Source organism: Monodelphis domestica, chromosome 6, assembly GCF_027887165.1.
Source record: "Monodelphis domestica isolate mMonDom1 chromosome 6, mMonDom1.pri, whole genome shotgun sequence".
NCBI classification, from domain to species: Eukaryota; Metazoa; Chordata; class Mammalia; order Didelphimorphia; family Didelphidae; genus Monodelphis; species Monodelphis domestica.
Window position 1 is genome coordinate 292766942 of NC_077232.1, and position 16546 is coordinate 292783487.

The 16546-nt window shown below is 50.6% G+C and overlaps 1 protein-coding gene across 4 annotated transcripts in view; it reads left to right on the plus strand.

Moving 5' to 3' along the window:
- Window positions 1-3368: 3368 nt before the first annotated feature.
- TRMT9B (tRNA methyltransferase 9B (putative)) overlaps window positions 3369-16546 on the plus strand; it is a 33981-nt gene continuing 20803 nt past the window's right edge. Inside the window, exons 1-4 of one of the 4 annotated variants that reach the window (XM_056803385.1) lie at window positions 3468-3916; window positions 11455-11590; window positions 13272-14089; window positions 15819-16124. In XM_056803385.1, coding sequence (XP_056659363.1) covers window positions 15968-16124 — 157 coding nt within the window. In that variant the 5' untranslated portion in view covers window positions 3468-3916; window positions 11455-11590; window positions 13272-14089; window positions 15819-15967. Of the gene's footprint in view, window positions 3917-11454; window positions 11591-13271; window positions 14090-15818; window positions 16125-16546 lie in introns of all 4 variants that reach the window. The other 3 variants (XM_056803384.1, XM_056803386.1, XM_056803387.1) reach the window with 3 other exon arrangements.

Consider the following 16546-nt stretch of genomic DNA (forward strand, 5'->3'; position numbering starts at 1 on the left):
CTGCTGCAATTATGCCTCCCATTCTGCCCTCTGTGTTTCTCCTCTATCTGCTTCCCCACTGCCTGTGTTGGAAGCTCTGAACCTGGCACAGCTTTGCCTGCAAAGTACTCCTTCCAGACTAGTGCCTATAGGTTCCAGCTGCCACTGGAGGCTTAGTGCTCTAGGTGGGGGAGGGGTCCAAAGACCTTCCTTCTTCCTTCCCTTTAAACCCAAGTGTTCTCAAATTCTGGCTTTGGGGGGTGTATCTTTTAATTTGATCCAGCAGGAGGGTTCCTTGGCTCTGTCTTGTTAGGTTTGATTTTCAGTCCCCTAGCTGCATTTAGTTTGTAGTCAGTAAGGAAGGGTTTTCAGAGGTCTGAATGTTTGCTGCTTCTATGCCGCCATCTTGACTCCACCTCCACCCTCTCTTTAGAAGAAAGATTTTGGGGTACTGTTCAAAAGACATTTCACTTTCATCTTCATTTTGAAAACTCTGAGGTGAATAACTTTGTTGAAATCAGCATCTTCTGGCAAAAACAATTCTCCTCTCAGACAGGAATCAGCTCCTCAGAGAGGGCTGTAGAGGAAGGAGATGGCTCCTCCTGCCACTTATCTCTGTAGGCTCCATGAACTCTCAACCCCAGAACTTAGAAAGGTGTCTTGGAGTCTGGAAATAGCTGTCTCAGGAAGTGTAGGGAGGATTGGAACTCAAGTCTTTCTGATTCAAGGTCCACTGTTCTAACCACATATACATACTAACTTTAATATGATAGTGACCAAATTATTACTTTGTTCCTTTCTGAATTTTTTACTTTTCTGTGCACACACAAGCACATACACAAAAATATATGTAAACATCCAGGCTTTTTTTCTTGCTTTTGTGCTGATGGTGTTATTTAAGAGACATAGAGTTGGAATCTAAAAGGCCTAAATTCCAGCCTTGGGCATGGCCATGGGAACCTGATTTAACCCCTTTGACCCTTTGCTGATAACTGTAATAGATTTCTTAGAGCTCTAGTGAGATAATGCACACAAAACATTTTGTAGCTTTTCTGGGGCTATGTAAATGCTTCCAAATTTATCCTGCCTCTAACTTGTTTGGACATCATGAGAGAGTCTGAATGCTTGGCACTTCAGCTGGATTAAGGAGCTCACTGTCCAGAACCTTATCTTGCTAGCTGATCATCAGACAATTCAGTTTCCTGGCATGGCGCTGGTAGACTGTCCAGATTTCCCAGCTTTCCCACGGGTACAATGAGGTCAGCTCTGTAGACCTTCAGTTTGGGAGGCAACCTAATACCTCCTCTCCCGCACGTCATTCAGAGCCTCCCAAACACTGAGTTAGCTCTGGCAATGCCCAAGTCAAGCTCATTATCTCTGTGGACATCCCTGGAAAGTGTACCACCAAGGGAAATGAACTTATCCACAGCATTCAAACATTCTCCATTTGCTGTAACTGATGCTTCCATTCATGGATAGTGTGTGGTGCTGGCTGATGGAGAATGTCTGCTTTCTTGGTGTTAACTGACAGGCCAAAATGAGCACAAATGGAAGAAAGAAGATGCATACTTTGCTGTTTCTCAGTCTCAGAAGCTGCATTACAGAATCATCAGTGAACAGAAAGTTGCGTTATCTTTCTGTCTTAGAATTTATACTAAATATCAGTTCCAAGGCAGAAAAGCTAGGCAATGGGGGTTAAGTGACTTGCTAGGAAGTGCCTGAGGCCATATTTGGACCCCTCTCTGGGACCTCCGATCTCTAGGTCTGGTTCTCTATCCCCTGAGCCCCCTAGGTGCCCCTCCACTTTAATTTTGGCTTGTAGTCTTTCCAAGTTAAATAATGTACCCTTAATGCAGTAGACAATGATGCCATTTTCATCCTTGCTGAAGGTGTCCAGTGACTTTGATGAAAACAACAAGCACCATATGTCACTGGTAACTGGGAGAGCTTGAGAGGATCACCTATCATCCAGCACTGATGTCAGGACACTGATGAACTTCTCCAAGCAACCAACCACATTTTGCCATGATCTTCCCACAGGCCCTCACAAGAGACAGCATCGAAGGTCTTGGTCAGATCAGTGACCTTGTACTTGTTCTGTTCCTGGCATTTCTTCTCAAGTCGCTGGGCAGCAAACACCATAGGGACTATTTTATGGAGAGCTCACGCAAGCTCATGAGGCAAGCACTCACATGGAGTTTGGAAGAAACAATACAAGGTCACCCTCGAGGTCTCTCTGAAGAACTTTGGCATCAACTGTAAGACACGGGAGACACCAGCACTGGACTGTCCTGCATGGCATGCGTGCATTGCTCCAAAAGCAAAGCAGAATTGCAGTAGAATGTTTAAACTGAAGAGACATCTCCACCCCCAAATGTTCATCTCTGCAATTTGTGCCTGGCCAGGGTAGAGCCTTCTTTTTTTTTTTTAAACCCTTACCATCTGTATTGGGTATTGGTTCCAAGGCAGAAGAGCAGTAAGGGCTAGGCAATGGCAATTCAGTGACTTGCTCAGGGTCACACAACTGGGAAGAGTCTGAGGTCACATTTGAACCCAGGACCTCCCATCTCTAGTCCTGGCTCTCAATCCACTGAGCTACCCAGCTGCCCCCTAAGGTAGAGCCTTCTGAGCTCATACAGGTCGGGTCAGCCACAGTCAGACACTGTGCTTTGACCCCAACACAGTGATGCTATGTTGGCCTTCTTCCAGGAGGAAGGCAACAACCAACAGGACAGTTGTAGACACTGTTGTCTTTCCCATTAGGGTAGCTCCCAGAGGGCAGAGAATGGGCTTTTTGCCTTCCTTTGTGTCCCCAGCCCCAGGCTGGATGGATGTGCCAGTGAATCATTGAATTTATGCATCTCCATCCCCTCCTTTAGTGTATGGGTTCAGCCTTCTTTACTGGGCTTCTCTGTGTGTCTTTCCACATTTCTCTGTATTTTTTTCACCAAGCCTTGATTTCTTCAGGTACAGTAATATGACAAGACCTTCCTGGGCCAATAGCTTGGTCTCATCTTGGTCTCCCATTCTCTGAAGATGGTCTCAATTACTGTTTCCAGTTCCTAGATATCAGGAGCCTTTCCAAGATCAATAAGTTCCTCAGGGTCAAGTCGGACCCCAGGGAAGGCAAATGGCCCAGCCCATCCTTTTCACAAAGGACAAAAGAAAGGGAGAAGGAATAGCCCAAGGTCACAGGATAGTAATCAAGGCAGGGTGGAACTAAGATCCCCAATCTTCCGATTCCTGAAGAAGAGCAAAGGAACAGAAGGCAGACGGAGAAAAGTGAGAGGAAGGAAGGAGAGGAGAGTGAGGAGGAAGAGGAAGGGAGGAAGAGGAGGAGGAAGGGAGGGCAGGAAGGGAGTGGGAGCCGGATGGTGAAGGGGAGTAGGAAAGAGGAAGAGGAGGAGGATGGGAAGAGGAGGAGGGAAGGCAGGGAGGGGGAGAAAGAGCAAAGCGGAGAAGGAAGAAGAGGAGGAGGGAAAGGATGAGAGGAGGGAGGGGCCGGGCGGGGCCATCTGTGCTGCAACTCCCTGGGCTGGATTTGCTTACAGGTAGACTCCTGGTCTGGAGCTGCCGAGCAAATAGGGGGTGGGGGAGCTGTCCCGCCCCGCCCTTGGGGACACACCCCCCACATACAGACTGGCACACATTGGCCCCCTGCCAGGTGGAGCCCGCCCTGGCTCTGCTCTGCGCCCCTCCTCCCCTCCCGTCAGCCTACAGTCCATAGATCCATGCACCCCTCCCCGTCCACCTAGCCTCCGGGTCTTTACGGTCCTCTCCGCCCCCTTCAATCCGGGCCTGGAAACCCCGCCTGCCCTCCTTTTCCTTGGGTTCGGCTCCTTGGAATCGCTGCAGGACCCGCCCAGCCCTTGGTCACGGTTCCGGCCACGGTCACGGTCACGCATGGAGGGAGCCCGGTGGCAGTAGCCAGCTCGGGGTAAGTCTTCAGCCAGCTCCAGTTCCTGATACCCTAATTTCCCAGGGTTGTTTGGGAACCCCTTTACCTAGATCTCCCCCTCGGGGAGGTACCCCGTAGGGGCAACCTGGGTGGAGGAGCAGGCCTTGAGGTGCTGGGAGCTGCGCAGGGACAGCCCAGCCCAGCGGCTGAAAGGGTCTCCACCTGAAGCAATCCCAGAGCTAGAGCTGGGAAGGACCTCAGAGGCCATCGAGTCCACCCCACTCATTTTACCGAGTAGAGAAACCGAGGCCCAACGAGAGGGAGGAACCTATGTGGGTCACACAGATGTCTGAGGCAGAATTTGAACCCTAACTCCCTGGGAAGAAGTTTGGGGAAATGTTGCTCAGTGGAGAATAATGACCAGATTCCACGAGATGGGGGAAGGGGGGGATTTACCCCTGAGAGTCCAGGGCTCTGGTGGGGATTCCTGGGGGCTCCCTAGCAAGTGGGACCTTGGATCTTTGTGAGAAGTGAGAGAGGCTGAAACTATCCTATCCTGGAGAACCAGGAGACCAGGACTGGAAGACAAGCACTGCTCCCTCCACCCCCACCCCCCAGTCATTCTAAGCTCGGCTCCCTTCACTGTCCTCCAAGTGAAGGACTCAAATGAGAAGAGGGAGGGTCTTTCCCCAGCTCCTTCACCCCCTCCCCAGTTTAGGGCCCCCTTCCCACTTTAATTAACAAACAGGAGGCTCCCCACTGTAAAACTGGAATAAGATTTTTGAGCTTGGCTGGAAATGCCCCTTCCAGGACCCTGGAGAGAGGCAGGGCTCAGGCGCCCTAGAACTCCTAGAGGGCAGCCTGATGACAGAGGACAGAGGAGACTGGTGGTGGGGGCTGGTGACACTGCCAACTGCTCTCAGAGAAGACCTCAGACCACCCACCCAAAGCGGACTCACCCCTCAGGGTCGTCCAGTCAGCCAAAGAGCATTTATTAGGCACCTTCTATGGACCAAGCCCTAAGGACACAAAGAAAGGAGACAAGGTGGTCTCTATCCTCTAGTGGGGGGAGATGGCATGCACATACCTACCTCTACAGGGATGCTAATAGAAACAGACTTTCCTACAGCAGAGAGCTTAAGGACCTTGGCCAGGGATACACAGGATGCTTCAAAAGTGGAACTTGAACCCAGGCTATGCTAAAAATACATACAAAACCCTTATCAATGATTGGAGGTCCAGTTAGAAGACTTACAGCCACTCAGTAAATGCTGTAAAATAGCTCCCACCTCCCAGGATTCTTGTGAGCATCAAATCAAACAATGAATGGAAAACTGCAGAATGGAGAACATCCAATAAATGCTAGTAATATTGTTGAAAAATGAATTATTAGTTAGCCCAGACAGGAGGAAGGAGGGCTTGGTTTCTCTTGGTGACTGTACAAGCAGTGAGAAGGGGACAGAAGCAAGAGATGCTGGGGAGGGGGGAACAGCAAGATTCAGTCCCTGATTGGCCAAATGGAGCTAAGGAGAAGGAAGAATCTATTTCTAGGATTCTGCCTGAAAGATCCCCATTCCTTGTAGTCTGTGTTTTATTTTCAGATTTTTTTGGGAAAAAGGAATAAGATCTCTCTGCACTTAGGGTATTTCCTAAGAGGGCTGATTGAGAGGGACAATCTTGTTTGGGGGCCCTTATAAAAATGCCAGAGGATGGCAATGGATGGCTACAGATGTCTCTGGAAGAATCCTTTCCCTGACCTGGGGAAACTGCCCTGTGTCATGGGGGTGAAGGTCCTTTTGTTTCAGGTCTGACCTAAAAGCCCAGCTGCCTCAAGGAGCCTTTCCCATTTTCCTTAATGCTAGCAGTATGTGGTGCTGGACTCCCCTCTACTCATGATTTCCAGCTGGTCTGTACATATTTGTTTGCATATTGGCTCTTCCATTAGATGGGGAGCTCATTGAGGGTAGGGACTGTTTTTTGCCTTTTTTTCATGTCTTTGGCATTTAGCACAGTGCCTGGTAGCACATAGTAGGTGCTTAAGAAATGCTTTTGACAGCTTCATTATAGGGTTGGCCAGAGGCCCTGAGGACAGGGAATTTGAGGCTCCTTTCTGGTTTACTGGGATCCAGAGATGGGCCTGTTAGGATTCTGAACAGTGAGGGGTCTGGCCACCCCTTCAACCCCCTCCCCCCTCCAAGGCAATGGCCTGAGTTGGGAACAGTTCCTGCTCAGCCTCAGGGCCTCTTCTGGGTTAGAAAGAATTGAACGAATTTTTGGTTTTGTTTTTTAAACCCTTATCTTTGGTCTAGGAATCCATTCTAAATTTTGATTGTAAGGCAAAAGAGTGGTATGGTCGAGGCAATGGAAGTTAAATGACTTGCCTAGGGTCCCACAGCTTAGAAGTTTCTGAGGCAAGATTTGAACCAGAATCTCCCTTCTCAAGACATGGCTCTTAGTCCACTGAACCATATAGCAGCTCCTGCCAGAGCAGAGGTCCTTTTATCTACCTGCATATATAGAATGAGGGCTCCTAGTTCACTGCTGATCTTTACCAGTGGGGCCCAGAGATAAGGCTGTTCTAAGCCTCATTCTCTCCATCTACACAATGGGAGGGTTGGACTCCATGGTCTCCAAAGTCCTTCCCAGCTCTAAATCAATGAACCAAAGGTACTACAATCATCCCTTCATTCCTCTAATCCCAGGCACACCTCCTTTTACACCCCTTGGGCAGCAGTCATCCTTTCTCGAGGGGCCTCAGTAATGGCTACCGTCATAGGAGGGAACCTCAGCCATGTCAATGACCTTTCTGACAAGATGCCCTTGCCTGTTGGTCTTCAGCCTCCTGAGCTCCCATGATCCAATCCTAGCCTTAAACCACTGCTGCTGTCATACAAGGAACAGAAACATGGAGTCAACATCTTCTCAGAGTTTTATGAGACACTGAGAGGCAGTCCTCCAAGGTCAGATAGTCAGAATGGTAAAGGCAAAACTTGAACTCAGGTCCTCCTGGAGTTATGGCTGGCTTGCTTTTGACAATTGACCACCCCATTATCCCTCCATCAATGTTTGCTGTCTTCAATGCAGGACCTTTGATGGTTCTCTCACTACCCCTTCTCATCCCATTTTCTTCCTTGTCTCACCCATCCTTAATCTACTTTCCACCATCATTGTGACCTTCATGTATTTGACCTTCCCTGCTAGTCTAGGCCACTCTTGACCTTGCCCTTGCTACATATTCCGATGCCTTTCAAAACCACAGCTGGTTATTACTGACTTCAAGTCTACTGTCATTCACTCCACAAGACCTTGTCCTGGCATTGTCCATGTCTTACCAAACCCCAACTCTAGGCATCCCATCATTCACCTTCACACAATTTCAGATATGGAAGGGGACCCAGTGGCCACATATTCCACATACCTCCTCCCTCAAAAAAAAAAAATCCATTTCATAAGATAGCAGGTGAAGAGGCTATTAGTATATACTTGTATACTTCTTATGACAGGGAACTCACTAGCACCCTTGGCAGCTCAACCCACTTTGGATTGACTCTCATTAACATGAAAATTTCCCTTGTGTTCATCCTAAATTGGACTCTGCCACTTCTACTCACTGCTGCTGAGCCTGTCTCTCCGGGACTAAGCAGGACAGACTTCCTCTTCATATACCAGCCCCTTAAATACTTGAGAAGAGCTCACACATTCTCCCTAACTTCTTCTCAACCCATCCTAAGCTAACAGGTCCTTGTGGACCTTCTTCATGATTACCATTACAGTACTCTCCAGCTTGTCAATGTTCTTCTTAAACTGTAGGACCAAAACTGACCACAGAGCTGCAGGTAAAAAAGAAAGAGGGAAAGGAGGAAGAAGAAAGGAAAGATGAAAAGGAGAGATGAAAGAAGGGAAGGGAAGAAGGAAGGAAAGGAGAGAGAAAAGAAGAACAGGAGGAAGGAAGAGAGGGAGAGAAGAAAACATTTATAAAGAACCTTCTAAGTGCTAGATCCCAGAGAAATACAAATACAATCTCATCTGATCCTCCCAAGTGTTATTATTGTCCCCATTTTATAGCTGAGGAAACCGAGGTTCAGAGAGGTGTCTAGTATCACACATCTAGATTTGAATTCAGGTCTTCTTGAATCAGGGCCCAGCACTTTATCTACTGTGGCCTTCCCTCCCCACCCTAGCTGAGCTGGGTCAAGCCCAAATTCCTGTTGCCCTCCACATGAGATCTTCCAAGCTGACACAGTAATTACTGCTGATAACTCTTGTGTTAGCCCAGCCATTCAGGCAGCTCCAGATGCACCCATCTGTGCTTTTGTCTGGTCCATCTGATTCTCCAGAATAGCATTGGCAGAAATATAGGTCACCTCTATTCTCAGCATTCCCCTTGTCTACCAGCGAGAAAGGATGCCCTGAAAGTAGCTGAGGTGAGGGTAGCATTACCCGTGCTTGCTGACACCAGGTAGGCTCTTTGCAGCCACTGCTTCCCTGTTCCCACATTCACCAGCTGCCTCATTCATGGTGCATTCTAAAGCTTTTCTTGTGAGTCAAGTTCCCTGATCTGGAGGGAGAAATCTTCATTCCTTTCTTTGCTTTTAGGCATTAAGATTACATTTACTTTTCCCTGATCCTGTGGCTCTTCTCCTTTTCTCTACCCTCTTCATCATGTCTCTGACCACAACTCTGAAATCCCAACTGCCAGGACTTTTAGAACCCTAGGGCATAGTTCATTCATGTTGGATGACTCAAGAAGGGCAGCAAAGGGCTGTTTTCTTAGTCACCCACTGTCCTCTCAAAGTCACCTGGAGCTCCAGTCTCCCACCTCCAGCAATCTACTGAATGTCTCAAACTGGATGTATAATAGACACCTTCAGCTCAATATATCCAAAACACAACTTAAATCCGTCCCCCTAACTTCCTCCCCTCCACCTTCCCTATCATTATCATCCTCAGGCTCACAACCAAGAGTTATCCTGGACTCCTTCTCTTTCTCATTCCTTATATCCAACAGCTTGTAATATCTCTCAAATGCACCCTCTTCTCTGATGCTGCCCCTGCCCTGGAGCAGGCCTTCATTACCTCATACCTGGACTACTATAATAGCTGCTGGGGAGTCTGCCTGCTCCAAGTCTCTCTCCACTCTAGTCCATCCTCTATTCAGCATCAAAGTGGTTTTCCTGAAGAGCAGGTCTAACCACATCACACCCAATGGCTCCCTGTTGCCTCCAGGATCAAATACTGAATGTTCCATTTGTCTTTCAAAACCCTTTATCACCTGCACCCTCTTCCCTTTAAGTCTTCTTTGGCTTCACTCCCTAACCAGTACTCTTCAATTCAGTGACCCTGGTCTCTTTCTTTTTCCATGAACAAGATCCTTCATCTCTCATCTCCAGGCATTCTCTCTGACTGTTCCCCAGGCCAGAAACATTCTACTTCTTCCTCTCTGACTGAGGATCTCTGGCTTCCTTTAAGTCCCCCCCAAAATCTCATCTTCTGAACCTCCCACCCATTGCTGCTAGTGCCTTTTCTCTGAGATCATCTCCTACTTATAGGGTTTTCCCCCCCTTCTCTTTTCCTTTTTTCCTTGTATGCCTTTTCTGTGGTTTTAAACCTTGACCTTCTGTCCTGGAAACAACTGTAAGACAGAAGGGCAAGGGCTAGGCAAATGGGGTTAAGTGACTTGTTTGGGGTCACACAGCTAGGAAGTATCAGAGGCCAGATTTGAATCCAGGCTTGACTCTCTAACCACTGAACCAGCATGCTGTCTTTTCCATTATACTGGGGGCTTCTTGAGGGCAGGGATAGTATTTTTGCCTTTCTCTGTATCCCTTGTCCTTAGCACAGTGCCTGACACACAATGGGCACTTCATCCCTGCTCCTAACGTAACTGATGGACTGACTGAAAGCTGAGAACTGGTGGAAGCCCATTAGGTGTTCATTTAACTTGGAGCTGCTGCTCAGCTAGGAAAGGCTTGTTTGAATGGCTCCTTCGGTGGTAGAAGAGTGTAATAGGCAATACACGTGGTGGCCTTTTCTTGGAAAGTGTTGGCCCTTAGGAAGCCTCCCCTGTGTCATAGGCCCCTATTAGGGACTGGGCTTGCAAAGACAAAAAAGGAGCCAGGCCCACCTTGCCCTTAAAGAAGCCATGGAAGGCCAAATGCAAACCTCTACACTGAGAAGGAGAGGCAGAGGTGTAAGGGCAGCAGGTAAGGAAAGGTTGAGGAATAGAGGGGGTGGGACCACCCCTCTGAGGCTGAGCAGCAGGACAAGCAGTTTTGGACAAGCACTTGCAGTCAGCAAGGTCTGGGTTCAGATCCTGCCTGTGAGCCTGTGCAAATCACCTCATTTCTCTGTGGTTGCAGAAAAAGGGGTCTGACTCAAAGGCTGTGATCTATAATCTAAGTCCTCTTCCACAATAGAGGGTCAGACCTGGAATCTGTCACTTCAACTCTGTCTGCCTCAGTTTCCTCATATATAAAATGGGGATAATAGCACCTACCTCCCAGGTTCATTGTGAGGACCAAAATGAGATAATCATGGTAAAGTTCTCAGCTCAGATAATAAACACGTATTCCCCTTCCCTTTGGAATCCTGTTTTATCCAAGCTAATAGGCCAAGGTCCTCCAGCCGATTCTAGAACTGTACAGTCTTGCACAGGGTCATCACCCCAGTTCCCCTCCAACATGCTCTGCAAGTCATAGCACCCTCTCTCAAGTGTGCCATGTGGGACAGAACATAGCATTCCAGGAGTGACAGGACCAAGATGGAAGATCATGGACTAGAAACCACCCCCTGTAGCCAGATTCCTGCCATGCTTGTTTTTGGATCTAAACTAAGGTCGCATCCGTCTTTCTCTGCGCCATATTGCCTTGGGATTCCAGTTGGGCTTGCAGATTACTTGAGCCCCTCTTCTTTCCCAGTGTTCTGTGGTCTAGACCTGGGGCTCTGAATATTTCTGTCATGGGCCCTTGTGGTCGACTGTCAGTGTTCACCCGGGTGCAGAATCATCTTCTCTTCTACTCAACAGTCATGCTGTCAGGTCTCGGCATCACCTTCTCCACCAGTCCAGTAGCCCTATTGAAAATATAAATCTGAATTTTAGTAGTAACGATGATAATAATAATAATAGGAGGCCATGTGGACAGGACTGTATAAATGCTATTTTTTTTAACCCTTACCTTCTATCTTAGAATCAATACTGTGGCTTTTTTATTTATTTTTAACTTTTTTTTTTGGCTCCTTCTCCTCCCCACCCATTGTATCTTCTTGACTGTGATGAAGCTGTGCCAACTCTCTGGGGTATTTACCACCTATCATGATGTTCTGGAACCTTGATGGAATGTGAAATCCAATTCCCTGGCCCCTATTTTGCTGCCTCCATTGTGTTTCATTGTGGGGAAACTGGTCCTTCCTTCAGTCTGCCTCTCTTCTGCCGTGATGGAGATTCCTCCAGCGCCCTTTGTTGGAGAGGAACATTGGTCTTGGGGGAAGCCTCCAGAGACGTTGGGAAACCAGGTTAGACCGTGTCCATTCTGGGCTACAGATGCTTGGGCAAAGTGATGTTTCTATTTTCCTTTCAGAGGCTCCCAGAGCAAGGGTGCTGTGAAGGCCTCGAGCTTCTGACGCCGGCCTACCCGGCTTCTTTGGCGTAGTGCAGAGCGGTTCTGGGGACCTTGCTGCTAACTGTACTCTCGCCACCTGCCTGAAGGGACCCAGGTGAGCACCCACGGACACACACACACACAGTCATGCGCCCACAAGCCACACAGCTCATCTTTCTGCCATGAGTGGCTCCACAGTGAGATTGCCCCTGGAAATGCTGGCCTTTCCCAGAGCCAGGAGGCAGTGTGCTGGGGGGGGAGATGAGAGATCCCCAAAGGCCCCCAGGCCAGTTCTTCCCACTTAGAGTCCCAGAGGCAGCAGAGTTCATGATTTGAACCCAGGGCCTCTGAGCCCAAATCTAACCCCCTTTCTACTCACTAGCCTAACCAAAAGGACAACTTGTGCTGAGTCCTTAAAATCGGATGATCACTCAGTCAAGGAGTGGCATGGGAGCTGGACCACTCCTGGAAAATGCAACAGTTTAGTGGTAGAAGCCCCCTCTCGTGCCCAGGATGGCGGAGATAGAAAAGAAGAGTGTCTTACTCAGGGTGCAGGGACAGCTGAGCAGAGAAACAGCTTCCGGGTCCCACCAGGATGCCCAGCGTGCCTCTGCCCATCAGGCACTGCCTTCATCCCAGCCTCAGGGGGACCCTTCTGCTGTGAGCTGATGTGGCTGCCCTGGCAATGGGGACAAGCCAGGAAACCCTGGAGGCAGTCCCTTGTGCAGGGACTCATGGGCCAGCTCTGAGAGCAAGGTGCCCACCCAAGGGCCTCGGCTCCTCTGGTGACTTCATCAGTGGGAGGCAGCAGTCAGGAGTGGGTGCCGGAGACTCCTCGAAGGTGTACAAACCCTGACCATGCCTTGCCCCGTGAAGACCTCCAGGAGCCCAAAATGGAGAGCCAGAAGTCTCGCCTCCCTTTCTACTTCTTTTTTTTTAAACCCTCACCTTCCATCTTGGAGTCAATACTGTGTATTGGCTCCAAGGCAGAAGAGTGGTAATGGCTAGGCAATGGGGGTCAAGTGACTTGCCCAGGGTCACCCAGCTGGGAAGTGGCTGAGGCCAGATTTGAACCTGGGACCTCCGGTCTCTAGGCCTGGCTCTCCATCCACTGAGCCACCCAGCTGCCCCCTCCCTTTCTACTTCTGTCTCTTGCTTCCTGGGACTCCAGCTAGTCTCATGTCTCTCTGAGTCTATTCTCCAGTTGGATAAATTGCTAATGGTTCCAGGCGTAACTGGAGCAAATCATGGCGCCCCCCTGGTGGCCTCTCTAGAAGTGGCACTGTCCTCACCACAAACCAGGGCCCAAGGGTGGCAGGCAAAGCTCAGAGAAGGACACGGATGGTGGTGGCCAACACTCAGAAAAACGGCCTCTCGTTTCTTGTAGAATCTTGCCGGTGAGCCCCTAGCACGCGCCATATGAGCTGTGCTACAACGACCAGCCCCGAGGGGGAGATGCCACCCATCCTCACTCATCCCGATTCCCTCCCTCCTTTAGTCAGAGTCCCAGGCTCGGTGGTGTCTGCTCAGACCCGACCCGGCTCTGAGGAAGGCCTTCATTCTCTCCCTCTGCCACCTTTCCTTCCTCGGCGGCTCCAGGGCCCGTCCTGAGGATGCCCTTGTCCCAGCTTCCCTTTGTTCCATGGGGGCTCGGATTCCAGGGCCTGGGCACGATTCCATTGTGAGATGCCCCTGCTTCTGCCTGCTGCGTGTGCCCATTTTCCATCGAGGGCTAGATGAGAAAAGATGAGGCCTGGCTTGGGTGTGCTTAGGAATGGCCACGCTCTCATTTCCAGCGCTCACTCTACCAATCAGACCTTTCTGAAGCACCCTGGAGGGTGCCCTGCAGGCACCGGAATATCTGAAGCGCCCAGCGACATTTCAGAATTTCCGTGGAGCTGGGAAGGAGCTGATGAAACCTGGTGCAACCGTGTGGTCTCCGTGTTTGCTGGGGTCCCTCTGAAGCCGCATTCCTCAAATAACTTCACTTTGGGAAGGAAGAAGAGGTCTGTGGTGACTGGGAGCCCTTCTGAGGTGAGGGAGGGACGTCCGAGGGAAGCTTCTCTCCTTTATTCGCTCTCCCCCGGAGCCACCGGGCTAGAGCGTGGGCACAATCTGGGGCTACTTCTCCGAGAGCGGAGGAAGGGAGCCAGTGAGTACGGAGCCCCGTGACTTGGAGGAAAAGCCACGACCCCTGGCAGTGGGCGAGAGGCGGAGCATGCCAGGCGGGCCACCTCTGAGCTCTAGGCTCCTTCTTCGACGGGGCGATCACGTCTGAATTGGAGGCTGGAGATGGCCTCCAGGGAGTTCACACGAAAGGAATGGTTTGGGGGCTGAGATTCCCTCCCATTCTCTAGCCAGTACGGCTTGACAACTCGTGTTCCACGGGTCAATCCTCCTGGTCTTCCTTTGTATCCCCAGCCATCACCCAGTGCCCGGCACATGGTAGGCACTTAGTACAAGTTTGCTGATTAGGAGTCCTTGTAGCCCCCGATGGACATGCCCAAGGCTCCCCCGAGTCCCAGAGAGAAAACTCTCCCACTCGGTTACGTTGGACTTCTTGGCTGTGTGGGCAGCTGAAGCCGGACATATGTCTGTGTGGTGACTGGTTGGGGTGAGATGCAAGCTGTTGGGATGTGGGCGAGAGTTTTGTCATGCTCGTCTATTAAGCAGAATTAGCTCCTGGCATTAGCTGGCTCTGAAATCTGCCTGGGCACCCGTGGGGCTCAGGGACCAGCAAGTGTTAGATTATGTGTGTACATAGATAGATAGATAGATGGATAGATAGATAGATAGATAGATAGATATAGATATAGATATGGGGTGGGGGTAGAAAAGAGAGAGAGGGAGGGAGAGAGAGGGAAGAGGTAGGGGAGGGAGAGAGGGAGAGAGGGGGGAAGGAGAGAAGGGAGAGAGAAGGAAAACCAGAGACAGAGAGAGAAGAGAGAGAGAGGAAATAAAAAGGAGAGAGAGAAGAGAGAGAGGGAGGGGAGAGAGGGAAGAGGTAGGGGAGGGAGAGAGGGAGAGAGGGGGGAAGGAGAGAAGGGAGAGAGAAGGAAAACCAGAGACAGAGAGAGAAGAGAGAAGAGAGGAAATAAAAAGGAGAGAGAGAAGAGAGAGAGGGAGGGGAGAGAGGGAAGAGGTAGGGGAGGGAGAGAGGGAGAGAGGGGGGAAGGAGAGAAGGGAGAGAGAAGGAAAACCAGAGACAGAGAGAGAAGAGAGAGAGAGAGGAAAGAGGAGAGAGAGAAGAGAAAGAGGGAGGGGAGAGAGAAGGAAAATGAGGGAGAAGAGGGAGAGGGAGGGAGGGAGAGGAAGAGAAAGAGGAGAGGGGAGGGAGGAAAGAAGGAAAAGGAGAGAGGAAAGAGAGGAGAAAGAGAGAGGAGAGAACAGCTAGAGAGAGGGAGAGAGAATAGACAGGAGAGAGAGAGGGAAGGGAAAGAGTCAGAGAGACAGAGAGGGGAGGGAGAGAGGGGAGAGAGAAGGAAAAGGAGAGAGGAAAGAAAGAGGAGAGAGACAGAGAAGAGAGAGAGGGGGGAGGAGAGAGAGAAGGAAAAGGAGGGAGAAGAGGGGAGAAGAGAGGAAGAGGGAGAGGGAGGGAGGGAGAAGAAGAGAAAGAGGACAGGGGAGGGAGGAAAGAAGGAAAAGGAGAGAGGAAAGAAAGGAGAAAGAGAGAGGAGAGAACAGCTAGAGAGAGGGAGAGAGAATAGACAGGAGAGAGAGAAGGAAGGGAAAGAGTCAGAGAGACAGAGAGGGGAGTGAGAGAGGGGGGAGAGAAGGAAAAGGAGAGAGGAAAGAAAGAGGAGAGAGACAGAGAAGAGAGAGAGGGGGGAGGAGAGAGAGAAGGAAAAGGAGGGAGAAGAGGGGAGAAGAGAGGAAGAGGGAGAGGGAGGGAGGGAGAAGAAGAGAAAGAGGACAGGGGAGGGAGGAAAGAAGGAAAAGGAGAGAGGAAAGAAAGGAGAAAGAGAGAGGAGAGAACAGCTAGAGAGAGGGAGAGAGAATAGACAGGAGAGAGAGAAGGAAGGGAAAGAGTCAGAGAGACAGAGAGGGGAGTGAGAGAGGGGGGAGAGAAGGAAAAGGAGAGAGGAAAGAAAGAGGAGAGAGACAGAGAAGAGAGAGAGGGGGGAGGAGAGAGAGAAGGAAAAGGAGGGAGAAGAGGGGAGAAGAGAGGAAGAGGGAGAGGGAGGGAGGGAGAAGAAGAGAAAGAGGAGAGGGGAGGGAGGAAAGAAGGAAAAGGAGAGAGGAAAGAAAGGAGAAAGAGAGAGGGAGAGAGAAGAGACGGGGGGGGGGGGAAGAGAGAGGACATTTTGAAGTTTAATCTACATTATTGACATTTTCTCCATCAGTTTCTTAACTGACAAGCCCTGATTGGCAGCACTGTCGAGTTCTCAGTGCTCACATGGAACCTTTAACCCTGGGCCTGAGAGACAAAGCCTGGAGCCCCTCTTCTGGTGGCCCGTGAAGCCCTTCTCTGCTGCCATCCCTCTCCTCCAGGATGGAGCCACAGGCTGCTGCCCAGCTCGAAAGACAGCACGTGCACAAAGTCTATGAAAACACAGCAAGCTACTTCAGTGACCTGCAAGGCAAAGCCTGGCCCCGCGTGTGCCAGTTCCTGCTGGAGCAGAAACCAGGCAGCCTCGTGGCAGACATAGGTAAGTCTGCGCCTCCCCAGGGTGAGCAGGAGCTGGCAGGGTCGGGCGGTGGGGCCGGCCCTGAGGGGGATGCCCATGTGGGCCTGGCTTTGGTGAAGACCCCAAGTGAAGGGGGACCCTGCTGGCGGAGGCAGGCAGAGCCTTTTAGTCAGGGGGCTCCGAAGCCCTTTGGAAGCCCCTGCGATCTTGGTAGGCCCTGCCCCGGCTCCTTGGCCCAACGGGACCCTCGCCCACGGTGCCCTCCCTTTCAGATGCCTCTCTTGCCGGATGCCTCCAATCGCAGCCCAAAACTAAACAGGCACCCCAAACCGAAGCGTGCCACTGAGCACTTCCCTGACGGCCCAAGGCCGACTCGCGGTGCCTTCGGCTGCCCAGGGGTTCGGGGCTCAGCCCGGAGACACAGTCCTTTTCCCCAGATGAGA